Source organism: Tachypleus tridentatus, chromosome 7 (assembly GCF_004210375.1).
Source record: "Tachypleus tridentatus isolate NWPU-2018 chromosome 7, ASM421037v1, whole genome shotgun sequence".
In the NCBI taxonomy this organism is placed as follows: Eukaryota; Metazoa; Arthropoda; class Merostomata; order Xiphosura; family Limulidae; genus Tachypleus; species Tachypleus tridentatus.
This window is the reverse complement of record NC_134831.1, coordinates 37,155,584-37,170,891: the sequence shown is the minus strand read 5'-3', so window position 1 is coordinate 37,170,891 and position 15,308 is coordinate 37,155,584. Positions and strand designations below refer to the sequence as shown.

At 32.4% G+C, this 15,308-nt stretch overlaps 2 protein-coding genes across 6 annotated transcripts in view; one reads left to right on the top strand and one right to left on the bottom strand.

Moving 5' to 3' along the window:
• The window catches only part of LOC143255446 (RUS family member 1), a 26,991-nt gene extending 16,463 nt beyond the window's left edge, over nt 1–10,528 (bottom strand). For 2 of the 4 annotated variants that reach the window (XM_076511122.1, XM_076511124.1), the window contains exons 1-2: nt 10,259–10,528; nt 2,938–3,131 (exon numbers count right to left, since the gene is read on the bottom strand). In XM_076511122.1, coding sequence (XP_076367237.1) covers nt 2,938–3,075 — 138 coding nt within the window. In that variant the 5' untranslated portion in view covers nt 3,076–3,131; nt 10,259–10,528. Of the gene's footprint in view, nt 1–2,937; nt 3,132–10,051; nt 10,186–10,258 lie in introns of those variants that run through there. The other 2 variants (XM_076511125.1, XM_076511123.1) reach the window with 2 other exon arrangements.
• LOC143255447 (uncharacterized) lies at nt 10,514–15,308 on the top strand. 2 transcript variants are annotated; one of them, XM_076511127.1, is made up of 3 exons: nt 10,514–10,543; nt 10,734–10,809; nt 14,513–15,308. In XM_076511127.1, exons 1-3 carry the CDS (start codon nt 10,534–10,536, stop codon nt 15,045–15,047), a joined length of 621 nt encoding a protein of 206 aa, XP_076367242.1. In that variant the 5' UTR covers nt 10,514–10,533; the 3' UTR covers nt 15,048–15,308. The 2 variants fall into 2 exon arrangements, with proteins under 2 accessions (XP_076367242.1, XP_076367241.1); XM_076511126.1 differs by having other exon boundaries at nt 10,520–10,585.

Sequence of the window (15,308 nt, the reverse complement as noted above, 5' to 3'; positions counted from 1 at the left end):
GATCTTATAATGTGTTGTATTTGGTTTACATACACACATACAAAAACCTGAATGAACAACACTTTAGTTAAACCATATACTCAGTTCAATTGATACTTTTAAAATAGCAAAAAGTATTATTGGTAGATTGTGTTTATGTATTCAGTATTTCAGAAAATCAAGACACTAAGCCAATGTCTACAACAAGATATATTATTACATTTACATTCTTTGTAAAGTGCAACTGCACTTACATTATTCTCTGGGTCATCCAGATTTTAGAAAATTTTCCAGGTGACCCCCTCAGAATGCCTTGAAAAATTCACATGTGCTCATCTACCCATATAATGAAAAATTACCAAAAATTAGATCAATATCTCTAATAGTTTCTAATTTACAACCCTGTAAAATTTAACTTTTTTTTTTTTTTTTGGCAAATTCATTTTTGGGCAACTTTGGCTGCTTACAGCTGCAAGAGTAATGGTGGCAGAAGGCTACACTGACTGAATTAATCTCACAGAATTAAAAAATGGTCTCAAACCAAGTTTCTCTCTCTTAGGAATTGCATAGTGAGGCTGTAGATTCACCTGAAAACCCAAAATCATAAAAAAACATTGGTTTATTTAATAAGCCATAGCCCTAAGACTTAATATGATACAAAGCTGAATTTTGTTTTCAAATTTCCTATAACATATCAGTTGATTAATCAGCAATTGTTCTAATTAAAATTATATTAGATCTCCTGTAAAAAACTTTAGTTGCATGCAAATTTTTATGATTTAGCTAAAAATAGCCCTACTTCAGACCACATATATTCTTACATCTCTGAATATGATCTACAGAAAAATCAGGATGGTGTTCAACCTACTTTTTGAGTTATAATTTTTTAAAAGTATCCTCTGACCATATGTTGTTTACTTGAAAAACAAAACTTCAATTCAGGTGTGTTATTGTGTGGAAATATATCCATACCATTTTGAAATAATTTATGAATCCCATTGAAATATTCTAATCAGCCTTTACCATATATTCTTACATCTCTGAACATGATCTTCAAAGAATTCAAAGTTGTGGAAAATAATAAATTATCAAAGTGTCTGTGATATGTACCATTAGGCAAAGGATCACATTCAGGGCATTCAGTTCTTTCTTGTCAATCAGGAATCAGTCCTGCAGAATTGTGTAAAGTTTGATTCACTTGAGCTCTATGAAAAATGCAAAACTGTGGCAGGTATTAGGTCACATCATAGCTTTATTCTCCACTCTACCAACAAATTGTATATGAGAAGGCTATCAGATGATGATGTGTACACAGTTGTAACTGTTGGTAGTAACAGTGAAAGTGATGCTGCAGCAGCTCAAATAGGGTCTAATGATAGCAATGACAATTATCAGCCAGGGAAATATGTGGCATGCATATACAGTCATGAATGGTATGTGGGAAACATAAAAGATAGGTCAGATGAACATTCCGATGTGTTGGTGTCATTTGTGAAGAAATCAAGAAACGAACTGTCCCCATGGCCTGCAAGGTCACGTAAAGATGAAAGCTGGATTCCTTTCCAACATATTCTTTGTCTGATAAGTGCACCTACTGTCTGTACAAGGCAGTAGTGCTTTCCACTATGTTCTAAGTCAAAGTGATCTCAACATAATCACACTCGAATTTCAGAAATTTATTCAAGCTGTCTGAACACAGCAGTGTTTATTTGATGTTGTTGAGGCTAATTTATTGCCAAAGCAGTTTTTGAAATATTTCATTGTCATGATTATTGCAGTTTGGTGTGACTATAATCTTTCTCAGTTATGCCCTGAGGTAGCACTGTGCTTTTTGTGTCTGATTTACCTTTGTATTTATTATATTATGAATCTTAAACTCAGCCATATCTGCATAACTGTAATGCATACACAATATATTTGCATTGCCATGTGATCTAACTAGTTATGCCAATAAACTTGTTCAAAAATGAATTAATTCTTTCTTGTTTCTTACAATTTCATTATTTAACATTGTGAAAGGCTGGTTAGAATATTTCAGTGAGATTCATAAAATTCTGATAGGTATTTTTCAAAATTGTATGGATATATTTGCACACAGTAACACACCTGAACTGAATTTTTTTTAAAATAACAAACGTATGGTCAGAGGATACTTTAAAAAAATTATAACTCAAAAAGTAGGTTGAACACCATCCTGATTTTTTTTTTTGTAGGCCATATTCAGAGATGTAAGAATATATGGTAAAAATCTGAAAAGGCTGAATAACTGGTGACATGGTCAAACTGTGGCCTGAAGTAGGGCTATTTTTAGTTAAATCATAAATAGTTGCATGCAGTTAAATTTTTTTACACAAGATCTAATAGACTTTTAATTACAACAATTGCTGATTTATCAACTGATATGTTATAGGAAAATAGAAAAAAAAACTCAGCTTTGTATCATATTAAGACTTAGAGCTATGGCTTATTACATAAACCAATGTTTTTTACGATTTTGGGATTGCAGGTGATTTTACTGCCTCACTATGAAAGTCCTAAGAGAAATAAACTTGGTGTGAGACCATTTTTTAATTCTGTGAGATTAATTCAGTCAGTGTAGCCTTCTGCCACCATTACTCTTGCAGCTGTAAGCAGCCAAAGTTGCCCAAAAATGAATTTACCAAAAATAACAAAATATTAACTAAATTTTACAAGGCTGTAAATCAGAAACTATTAGAGACATTGATCTAATCTTTGGCAGTTTTTCATTATATGGGAAGATGAGCATATGTGAATTTTTTCAAGGCATTCTGTGGGGGTCACCTGCAGTCCCCTGGATGATTTGACATGGAATGACTCCTCTCTTTTGAAAGAAACAGTTTAAAACAAATTCTGTACTAAAGTTATATGATTATTGATCTACACATTCATACACATTTGGTGTTCTATAGCTAGGAAAAATGATGTAAAGTTACTTACACAAAAGGAGTGCTTTAAAGAAGACCATTGAACATCACTGGGTTCAATGACAGTAATATTTCTTCTTGCATTGTTTATCAGAAACTTTCGTCGTTTAACACTTGCTCCATATGTTTCCTCTACAAATACGTCTTCCATTGTCAACTAAAGAAACTGGAACTTCAACAGGAACAAGTTTATATTTGTAAAGAAATCTGTTGAAAAAATATGTAACAATTTTTACTACAAGTATATTACAAGCATTATGTGCTGCATTATTTTTTCCATCATATGGGTAACCAATATTGTAAATTTAGACTCATTATCTCTAGGCATCAAAGATGAATCACAGACACAAAAAAATAAGAACATTTGAAAGCTCTTTCCCACTGAAATAATGCATCCATTGATCTAGAAATATGCAATATACAGATCAAGACTTACTGTTCCAAAGTAAACATTTTCTTACATTGAAAATGTATTTCTGACTGATACTCACTTCCCCTCTCAAACAGTTTAACTTATACTGCCCTCTATAAGCATTTTTTTTGTTCATCCCTTAGAACAGAGCCACTGAAACACCAATGGAACCAGTAAGCACTCCACTTACAAAATCCTGTTAAGATGAGATGAGCAATTCATGACTAGATACAAGGCAACCAAATATTACAAGTCATCAAATGAATAGGATGGCCATGTGTCCAATAAAGGAGGTCCAGTGTCTGAAAACAGAGGTCTCTCAACCAACTATCTACTTGCATGAAGATGAAAAACAACATGGTCAAGTTGCTGCAATACATCATTACCACCTGGCATTGAATGGGTGGAAGGAAGTGAACCAAGAAACTGATAAAGAAAGAGGACTTTGATATAATCCACCACCCTGAGACTGTCTGAGCAATCCAGGTAGGCACCCCAGCTGGAAAGAAAAGCACCCAAAAAGAGGTGACTTTCCAGATTAAGAGAAACACCCACAGTGGTGTTGTCTTGATTCAACCATCAGGTAAAGTCAGTATGTGAGGAAGGAAAAGAGGAGCATTGAAAGAATCCTGAACGAAGCTCCACTGGTTCATCAAAACCCACTGAAGGTGACACATGAACTCAACTAAAAGGGAAAAATCCACATCCCCTAAAAGAGGTATAAACTTTCATGCAGTAGTAAAATGACAGAAGGATAGAAAGATAACTAGAATTTTTAAATCTTGCAAATGAAGGTAAGATGATTGGATCTGACAGAATAAGGAATTGATCAATACTCCAAGATGAACAAGGTATTGCATAGGACCAAGAAAAGACTTCTCCACATTCATCAACCAACTCCAGAAGCTTCTTGTAGTAAAAGCTAAGTATAAAGGGCCAAGGCAGTCTGCAAGGAAGACAGAAGTATCCTGTCAGACAAGTAATGGTGGAAACAAAGGGCTCAGAATGAAGATGTGCAAATGTCCTGACCATCCAACAAAAAATGTAGGGAGCCAAGGCAAGCCAAAACACAAAGCCTGGAACTGAAAAACACAACCCTGAAGAACAAAATGAAAGAATGTCTGGATGCAGCTGAGATAGGAATGTGAAAGTGTACATCCAAAACATGGACCTTCATGATACATATACTAGGAGTAAAAGTGTATTTAAGGAACCAAAATAATTTCATGAAGAAACAAGGTTGAGCCAAGAAGTGGTTCACAGTTGAAAGACTGAAAACAGGGTGCTAATTTCCAGTCTCCTTGGAAAAACAAATAGACAGGAATAAAAACCCAGACAAGAGGAATCTGCCATACTATAGCCCTCATGCAAAGCAAGTCCCAAACTGCTTAGAAAGCTGCAGGATAGAAATGAGATCCTGAGGAGAAAGAGTGAAAAATTGGATCCTGGAATAATAAAAGAGAAGCATCAAAAAGGAGAGCTAACCTCTCTGAAACAATCCTCAGAACCCAAAGACCTGTAGTAAAGGACCTCCATATATAGGCAAAGCAAAGGAGACTGACTGCTCACAAAACCCAAACCCACAATGTAGTCACCTTGACCATATGTTGTACCAAGGAGAGTACTCCAAGAAATGATAGAAAATCTCAGGAATACAAAGCCAAAACTGGTAAGGGAAAGGAAGAAGCAGGAGTGGGATGAAAGGAAGGTATGTAACAGTGTAAACTCAACTCCAGTTTCCAAAACATTGGGAATATCTCCATTAACCTCCTGGCACAGAAAAGGAGCCATGTGCAAATCACAAAATGAGGAGAGAGGCAGCATACCCGAAACAAAAGGCCATCCTGATCCAAAAGGTTTTAATAACAGAAAAACCATGTTTGCAAGGAAATGGCAGAAAAATAGAGGTTTGCCAGAGTGGAAAACCAGATATTACAAGCCAAATTCATGATAATATGGGCTAAATGAAGGGAAAACCAAAGTACTGGGAATTCAAAACAACAAAGGGAGAAGTGATTCAAATCTCTGCAAGTTACAGTAGGGAAACACAGAATGAAAATATGCCAAAGCATGTTTTCCAGATTATACAGGATCATGTTCGATACTGACCCTCTCCAATTATAACTAGTCCCAAAATCAGCTTACATAAACCCCAATATCTGGTAGAAGAAACACTTCATACTGTCCTACCAGCCTATCATTGAGAAGGGCAGACGAGAACTCATAGGAAATGGAAGACAAAGAAAGTTATACCTGACTGATGAAGTCAACACAGGGAGGAGGAGGCCTGGGCACCTCCCCAAAATAAAACATGGCTTTGAGACATGTGCAGAAGGAGTTGTCCAAATCCTGATTGTGTTCAGGTATTCCAGTCAAATATATGTTTTTATATTACAAGCAGACTATAGTACAATAGTACTTGATTCATTTATTATTATTATTATGCAACTGTCACTAGCAAAGCTAAAGTAATTCATGTTACATACAGAGCTAGCCCAAAGTACTACTATTAAAGGCCTAGATGAAAAATTTGATCAAAATTACCATTTAAGGGATATCAAGTGACTCATTCTAGTCATACCATTCATATCATTAAACATGAAATGGAAATTATAGGTCACCCTCTGTTTATTCTTTTGAACACTTCTTTTCCTAAATGAAGATTAATTAAACTGTCTTTACATGAGAGAGCCTACAATACAAGAAACAATCAACAAATTGGTCAAGCTTCCGAATATCATTAAAAGTTGTAGTTGACTTGAGGAGGATGCCGTTGTTCTAAGAAAGAAATGTGGAAAATTAACATATAACATAACAAAGTTTTGGGACAACATAGTACCAATTGGTCCATCTTGTCTGTTCTATTCTCAAAACTAAACTAAAACTATTAGTAAATTAATTAAAAATTTAAATCTTAAAACTGTACCTTATAATTCACATACTTATCAAGTTTTTTCTTAAACTCAATTAAATTTACTGCCTCTACAACATCCAAAGGCAAATCATTCCAAAGGCCAATCACCCTGTTAGAAAAAATAAAACTGACATAGCTGAAAATGACTCCTACCTTGTCAAAATGTATGTTTGTGTCCCTTTAATCCTACTATTCTCACAGTTAAACATGAAAAAAGATGATGCCTCAACACTATCAATTCTCTTTACAATCTGCAATACCTCAATTAGATCTCCCTTAACTATTATTTTTTCAAAAGAAGACAATATGAGAGATTTTAACTTCTTAAATGACAATCCTTTTATCCTAGGCACCATTCTAGTTACCATTTTAAATAACTCAATGTCATTCCCAAGGTAAAGAACTCGAGCGAACAAAGCATTCCAAATGTGGCCTAAAAAGTGACCCGTACTATAAAATTATAAACTCTTTAAACTTATATTCAATATTTTTGAAGATAAAACCTTAAATCCTATTAGCCCTACCACTAGCAACAGCATACTGTTTGGATGGCTTAAGAGACTGCTCAACTATTACATCAAGATTCCTTTATTTCATGACACTGTCAAGGTTATTCCTGACCAAATTATATGTATAATTAAAATTATGATAACCCACATGCATTATTTTGAATTTAGTATAACTAAAACCAATCTGCCATTTATTTGCCCAACTCACAAGATGATCTAAATCCTTTTGTAAATCAGCAGCATCCTCTTCACAGCCAGCAACACCCAAAACCTTAATATCATCTGTGAATTTAAGTAATTTATTGACCATTCCTCCATCTTTGTTACTGATGTAAATATGAAGTATAAAGGTCCTAAGACTCAGCCCTGAGGTACCACACTTGTGACACTAATCCAGTTTGACTAAACTCCACTTGTAACAATCCTCTGCTTTCTTCTATTCAGCCACTCCTCTAATTTATTTCCCAGACCTATAGAGAGCAATGTTATTTACAAGCCTTTTATGTGGTGCCTTGTTAAATGCTTTCTGAAAATACACACACACCAAACCTACATTCTTACCTTCATCTACATAAACAGTAACCTTTTTAAATGTCAAAAAATATATGAGGCAAGATTTTCAACTGTTCAAGATGTGGAGTATTGCTTAAATCTTTGATAGTAAAAACTAATAAAGAACAAAATATAATAACCTAGCCATCTCTTAATCATCAGATACTAGCTTTCCTTTATCATCTCTCAAGATTCCACCACCTTCTAACATTTTGCTTACTTTTAATGTACTTAAAGAAATCTGTTTTTCATACATTCTTTTTGATGTCTTAATTTCCTGTTTCACCAACTTTCTTGATCTTCTATAATATTCTAAATCTCCTGTCATATTAGTCAATTCATATTTCTTAAATTTATAATATTTTCTTTAATTTTATCTCTTCAAATCTTTGTGAACTACCCTAGCTGTTTACCTGCAGCAACCCTTTTCTTTCTACAAGGAATATGTTTACTTTGAATATTTAAACATTTTCCACATTAGATTAGTGTCTATAATTAACTCAGATGCCCAATTCACAACAAATAATTATTGCCACATCCCAAAATATAATTATTCCTCATCTACATATGCAGTAAAACAATAAACCTAATAGAGCAATGATCACCTGCACCCAGATGTTCTCCAATATCCACCCTCTCTATTGATCCAATTAAATAAATCTGAAATAGCATTGTTTCTAGTAGGTTATTTGAATAATTGGTGAAGAAAGCCTTCCTGAACAGTTTCCAAAAACCTTTCTCCCTCATGGATTGACTCTAGGATTTCCCAATCAATATTCCTAAAGTTAAAAATCACCTATAATTATGTCTTCATTAACAGGTGAAATATTAATCTCATTGTAAAGTTTCTTACTGATTTTATCAGTAACAACTGATAACTTTATAACCACTAATAGAAACCAAAGTGGATTCAATCTCCTTGCTGTTATCTTTGATATTGTTAATTTCAACAGGACGCAACTCTCACATTTTACACTTAAAGTCACTCCCTCCTTTTAATACTCTGTTCTTGGTAAATAGCTTATAACCCTGTATTTCAAAGAAATTCTGTCATACAAATAATCTACATTTTACCATGTTTTAGTTACTCCTATTATATGAAAGTTCTGTATTTCTACTGATGCTCTGAAGCCATCTATTTTATTTCTTATACTTCTTGCACAACAACAGTAATAGTTAAGCCTTCCTTTATAACTACTTTTATATTCATTTCCTATGCTAAACTTTTTATTCTTTCTGCATTTGGTTTATCTTTACCATCACCTTTTATATAGTCCTAGTTAAAACGTCCCTTAAAGCTCAGTTAATAGCTATAGTAAACAAACCAGCTCCTACCCTATTCAAATGTAAACCATGTCTCAAAAAGCTCCCTTCTTCCACTTAACTTATCCCAAGAATCCAAACAGCAAATTTTCTCATCATTACATACTAACCTAAGCCTTGCATTTAGCCCTAGTGACTTACTTGTTATTTCATCCTCACAGTTAATTCTGTGCTGTATCCTTGACAAAATTTAGCCTTTTTCTTTAAATGCTCTTATAAAAATTTTGTACTTATTAACTCCTCTAACCTTCCTTTCCCCACATCATTAGCCCCTACATGCACAACAAAAACTGCATCTCTGCTAGCCCCCTTTATTATTCTTCAATTCGGCAAACAAGTAATTATGCTTAGTGAAAGGTAACACATATGGTCTATCTTAATTTAAAATGTAATGCAGATGGCCTACCTATTAAATTATATTAACACCTTGATAAAAATCACACTCAATACCAACACAGAAGAAAATGGTCTTGATGTTGTCAATCAGTCTTTTTAAGCCTTCCAGTCAAGGTGAAAGCAAATAGGATTTTTGGTTGTATTGACAAGAATACTGAATACAAATCAAAGGTTTCTTTGTAATTAAGCACAAAGCTATGCAATGGGCTATACGAAGGTTGCTGGTTTATTGAAACAGATCAAAGGAGGGCTACTAGGATGGCACCTGAAATGGATACTTCCTTTGGCTTGTATTCAATATTGTCATAGATACAACTCAAAACCCTGTATGCTTTTCCTTTAGTGAAACACACAGCCTAGGATATGAAGAGTGTGATTTAAAAAACATTTAGAAAATTGCTGCTCATAATACCATTTAGTTGATTTCAACCAAGGTAGTAATGATAATTTAAATTATGGTAACTGATGTGCATTATCTTGTTCTTAATTAAATCCCATTTGCAATTTCCCTAACTTTCCAAATTCCTTAATAAAACCACAGCATCCTCTAACAAACAATTATACCCAAAACTTTAATACCATCAGAGAAAATTACCATTCCATTAATAATATTGTTAATGTATATCCAAACAGAAACTTGAGTAAGGTCCATTGTACAGTACCAAAAAGTACCCTACTTTACACTCCAGTTTCAATAACTCACAACTTATTATAATGCTTTGCTTTCTCTCTTCTAATAACCTGTAACTCTTTAAGCTAACTTATACCCCAAATTCCTTTTTTTTTTTTTTTTAAGTCTTTCATAAAATACTTTATTGAAACTTGAAAGCTATCCAAAAATCCAGGTATAGCAAATCCACAACCTTTTCCTCATCAACATAAGCAGCAATATCTTTGGAAGTCAAACGATTTGCAAGACAATCTTTATGTGATTTTGCAAAACATCTTTCTAATCTGTCAAAACTATTCCTATCACAAAAACGAGTTCAGTAGGCCTATAAAGTATAAAACTTATAATTACCTGAACAATTCATGCCATATTTCTTAAACCTAGGTGTATTATTATTATTTTATCTTTGACTCTAAGTTTAGCATATGCCCACTACTCAAAAACTAAGATTGTGACGAACATCACATGATACTGATACAATACTGACGCATTCTAATTAATTCAAGTTGCATAAATAGTTTTCACTAATAGTGACAATATCAATCAATAAATATATACCTAGCTATACTGGCTTAAAATAAATGCTCGACAGGTTCTACTCTGGTTCAAAGTGAAAATTGTAATCAATTTTCCAATCGTATAATTACTAATTATTAGTACTTATATCTCACAATAACTTCATTACTCAGAATATCGACAGAAAAGGACGCACAGGTAATAGTAATTAATATTGGCACTAAAGTAACCAAATTACAAATTTTACAATTACACGTTAATTTTTGTATATGTTTCGTTTTCACGTTTACACACAGCCGCCTAGTGGCAATGAAGAAATGAACACTGGTAAAAGGTGGAATAAAATAAATAATTTACTCAATTTTTACGGTATGCTTAAGATTATTGTTAATTTGTTAACTGTAAAAACTGGGTAGATTAACAAGCTCATTTTAATTTATTGTTTGGATACTAATTAGTTAGGAATTTGAGAATAAATCATATTTCATTTTCGAAAATAATGTGTGTTTTTTTTAAGGCATGGCGTCATTAGTACCTGATTATGACAGTGCAAGTTCAGAAAGTGAAAATGAATATAATGTTAGAGAACCAAGGTAAATTTATACGTGTTTATCGAAAGCATGACCCTTTTTCTTTTTATTCATACAGTTTTAATTTTCAAGCATCTTTAAAATGGCTGTTATAGTTATAATGTGTATTAAATACTAAACACTAAATTAGAAATTTGAAAATCAGGCCAAGCTAAGCTAATCTAAACTAGTATTGAAACGTGTCAGTGTTACACTTTCAGTTGCAGTGTTATTAATACTAATAGCTTTGAGATTATTAGTTTATAGTTAAACTGAACAACCTCACAGTATTAGAAGTCGAGTTTTTTTTATTTATTTATTAAAGGTCAACTCAGATTAGCAGCCTTGAGAGCTGAGTATAGTGTAAAAATAATTTAAACTTGTAGATAATTTCATCAAAGGAAAAATAATTGAGGCATAAAATAAATGGCATGTGTTAGCAGGTTTGTCACACAAGTTAAGGTAAGTAAGCTATTGAAAACAGTTTGTGAACAACTGATTTAGAACTAGGATACATTAGTTTTCTACATTGATAATGATAATGAAGACCAAAAGGTGAGAACTGTGAGAGTTAAAGGAGGTATGCTATTTTTATGTTTATACTTTTAGTGAAAGAAAATCCATTCTTTTTTCTCCAGTGTAGAAGCAGAACAGAAAACATAATTGTATAATTAACTGAAATAATCAATATTTTTTTATATTAATATATCTTGTAAAATGTATAGTTTACTGTAATTGCTATTCACATCGCTAACCTAAATGCAATATTATTTCAGTGGAGGAAACTTCATATTTGTTTGTTTTCATGGTGATCAAGAAATTAATGTTTTAAAAATTGTAGTTTTCATTGATATTAAAGTTAAATGTTTACCAGGAATAATTATTCATTGTTCTATTTATACCAAATATATCTTATTGACATAGGAAAAATTTGAATTAATTCACTGACTTTGTGAGTAAAAAATTTGATCATTTAAAATTTTGAGAAAATAATAGAGATTAAAATTTGACAACTCAATTATATTAACACATTAAATGGTCTGCCAGATCATTTGCTAATGTTTGTTTCCCTGTGGACTGAGACAGGTAATTAAAATCAAGATTGCTTTGATTTCCTCTTTACATAATGTCTGAGTGTGGATCAAAATGGACTTGCATATGATTTTGAAAAAAACAACATTTGAATAAAAAAATAGTAATTTTATCAAGAGGTTATTTAGTTGGTGAGTATTATCCATAGATAATATATAATAATCTTGTAGTTAATCATATCTTATTTGTATGCTGCCAATCTTTCCTCCCTGTGTGAGGGATCATAGCGGTAAAAACTGGGTTTTTATATTCACTGTGAGAACAGCATAGATAACCCATTGTATAGAATAGTGCTTGTGACAAACATATGTTTTAGAAAGGTTTAAGGTAAACGCTTCCTTCGTCATCTGTGGTGTTGTATTGCAGCGTGCTGGTCAGTACACAGTCGAATATCTCATGCTTGTTAAAAAGGTTATTTTTTTAACCTTCTTACAAAAGATTTGCCAGTAAGCTGATTAACCAGTGTTATATTTGTGCTTTGAAAAAATGTAGGTGCAATTACTTTTTTCAGCATTCAAACACTGTCAAATATTAGGCAAAACCTAATAAACAGGTAGGTTTATAGGAAAAAAGTTACAGAAAATGGTTTTAAAATTTGTATTGGAAACCATTTAACACTTTAATGTGTGTACCATAACCTTCTGAATGTAAAGCTGGGAAAAAAAAAGATAATTTATCAAATCATTGGCAAAATTAAAGACATTTTTGTGATAAAGATAAAGAAGTAGTTTGAGTAGTAATGCAAAACCCAAAGCTAAGGCAGATATTATAATGTGTAGTGTACCTTTGGCAGTAATGTTTGTGTTTGATTTAGCTTTTATTACTTGGAGAACGATAGGTACACCATTCTGTAGCAGCCATTCTACAGTTAAGTGATCATACAAATTGTATGGCTGATGTGTTAGATATGTTTTTATCATAACCAGTGTGTTTCTCAAAATTTTAGAACATGTATTTGCTTTAGATCTTACATGGGATTATGAAGTTAACAACTGTTTGATTATTAAGAATGAGTGGTCAGTGTGAGTATTGGGAATGCACAGAGTATAAAAATAGTGTGTCAGTTTCAGTTAAAATAGTTCTTAGCATTTCAAGATTATGTATATGATTTGATGTGTTTTAAGTGAATACACCCAAACACAAGTTTTAAATTAAAGTTCATTGTATATTTAGCATGTTTAATTTTTATGTTATAGAAGTTAATGATGGTGCAAGGCATGACTTCCTTTGTTATCAGTGATATAGAGTAACAGTTTGCTTATATCTTGAAATCCATCTAACTGCACTGCTAACAAATTAGTATATTATACAGCTTTCTTTGAGTTGAACATCTGTTTATTTTATTTGAAGTGTAGTGGAATGGTAGAGTTTATGTTTGCCATGGTTACTTTAATATAATGAATGGATGTGTAACAAATTCTAACTTCTGATCTTTGAAAGTTCAGCATACATTACTGAATGTAGGTACAAAGCTTCAATAGAACTAATTTGTACAATTTCATGATGATTTCACCATAACTGTTAACTTATATTTGATTGAAAACCATTTTATTTCATTTGCAGTCTGTGTAAATAAATCATTCACATGTAATTGAAATGTGCTATATAGAAGGATAATCACATTTATATATATTTAAAAAATACACGTATGTGTATTTTATGGTATGTTGACATCTGTATAGCTGTATCCAGTGAGTTTGCATATTACTGTAATCAATTAAAAAACTGCAGTTGTCTTTTTAAGATAAAATTTTAATGTAGATGACAATAAACATAATAATAAATAAACAGGAGAACAGATTCACACTAGCAATAAATATGAATATAACAAAAAGTTATAAGGGAGAGCCCCTCCACTTTTTTGCAACATTATTAGTAAATTAGATATTTATTTTATAGCTGCAAATATACAAATATATATTTTATGTTTCATAATATTCTGCCAAGAAATGTGTCTCAGATCTTGTACGTTAAGCATTTAGTACATTTCATTGAAGCATGCAGCTGTTAAACATACCCCCCTGCTCCAATGCATGGAAGGAGCTGTTATGTATAATGCTTGTGTTTTAATACAAATCTTATTTAAATAACAGGCATAATATAAATCAAAAGATTGGATTTAGGAGGAGTGATTTGCTATACGTCTTTACTATTTACATACTGTTAAACATTTTTTGTTCACAATAGAGGAAAAAGAATTAACATTTCTTGAATCTTGAACTACCCACGAATAGTTGAATGAACCTACAAATGCAGTCCTAATCATAAGTGGGATTATGGGAGGAAGGGACAAGGTATACATATAACAGTCACAACAACTAAGTTTGGCTTCTTAAGTCCCACAAATATAGTAAAAAGTTACAGGAGAGAGTCAGCTATGTTTTGTACAGTATTGTTGGTAAACTAGATATTTACTTTGTGAAGAGAGAAGGGGGTCCCAATAATGAAAATATTGCCTGAACTTACTGGAGACAACTCTTATATACCTGCCAATAGACATGCACTGTAAATCATAAAGTAGTTGAAGTAAAATCACTGTGTGAGATTTATTATTATTATTATTTACATTTTATATATGAAAGATTGAGAATTTTTAGAAATATTTCTTTTATAAAGCTTTTTTTTTACTTTGTAGTTCAAAAGGAACAGATGACAAAGAAACAGTGGAAGAAGATAAAATGGAAAAGGACAAATTACCCAAACCAGTGTTTGATGACCAAATCAACAATACAGTGTTACATCCCTTGGAGTCATCTTCAGGTTCTGTGTTTGCTAATCCATTTCGAGCAGCTGAAATTATTCAGAACTCTCTTCTTGAAAAGCACGTTAAGATGACAACTCCCACAAACCAGATGACAGTTTTAAATGGTCGTCAGATATGCTGGAATTATCGGAAAGGTCGATGTCGTTTTGGCCACAAGTGCAAGTTTGCCCACGACAGTGACATCCCAACAAGCAATAGGCCTGAGGTCACTACAGTTCAAGAACAAGGAGATTATACAATTCAAGGTAGTTTGGATGAAACTGGTTCTAAGAGTGATGTGGGAAAGAAGAAGAAACGGCCAGGACTTTCTCAAGGAATTTTGCCCTCTAAGAAAGTCATTAAAAGTTATTACAAACAAAAAAACTTAGACAAATTACAAACAGAAATTCTTAACCAAAAAAAATAGCACAAAAACCATCAATATGTGTTAAAACTGAGAACATTTTAAATTATATATGAGTGTATATGATTTTTGATATTATCAGTCTTCACCCAAGTGGTTAAGCTTGATTTGTTCTGTTGTTCTGAGTTATTTTAGGGTAAGAAGCTGAATTAATGGTAAAAAAGAAATATGTAAGTTACAAACGACATAATTAATGTGATATATTAATAAAGCAAGTTCCAGAGGCACAAGAGAAGTGTAGGAACATATGCTATTTTATAATAA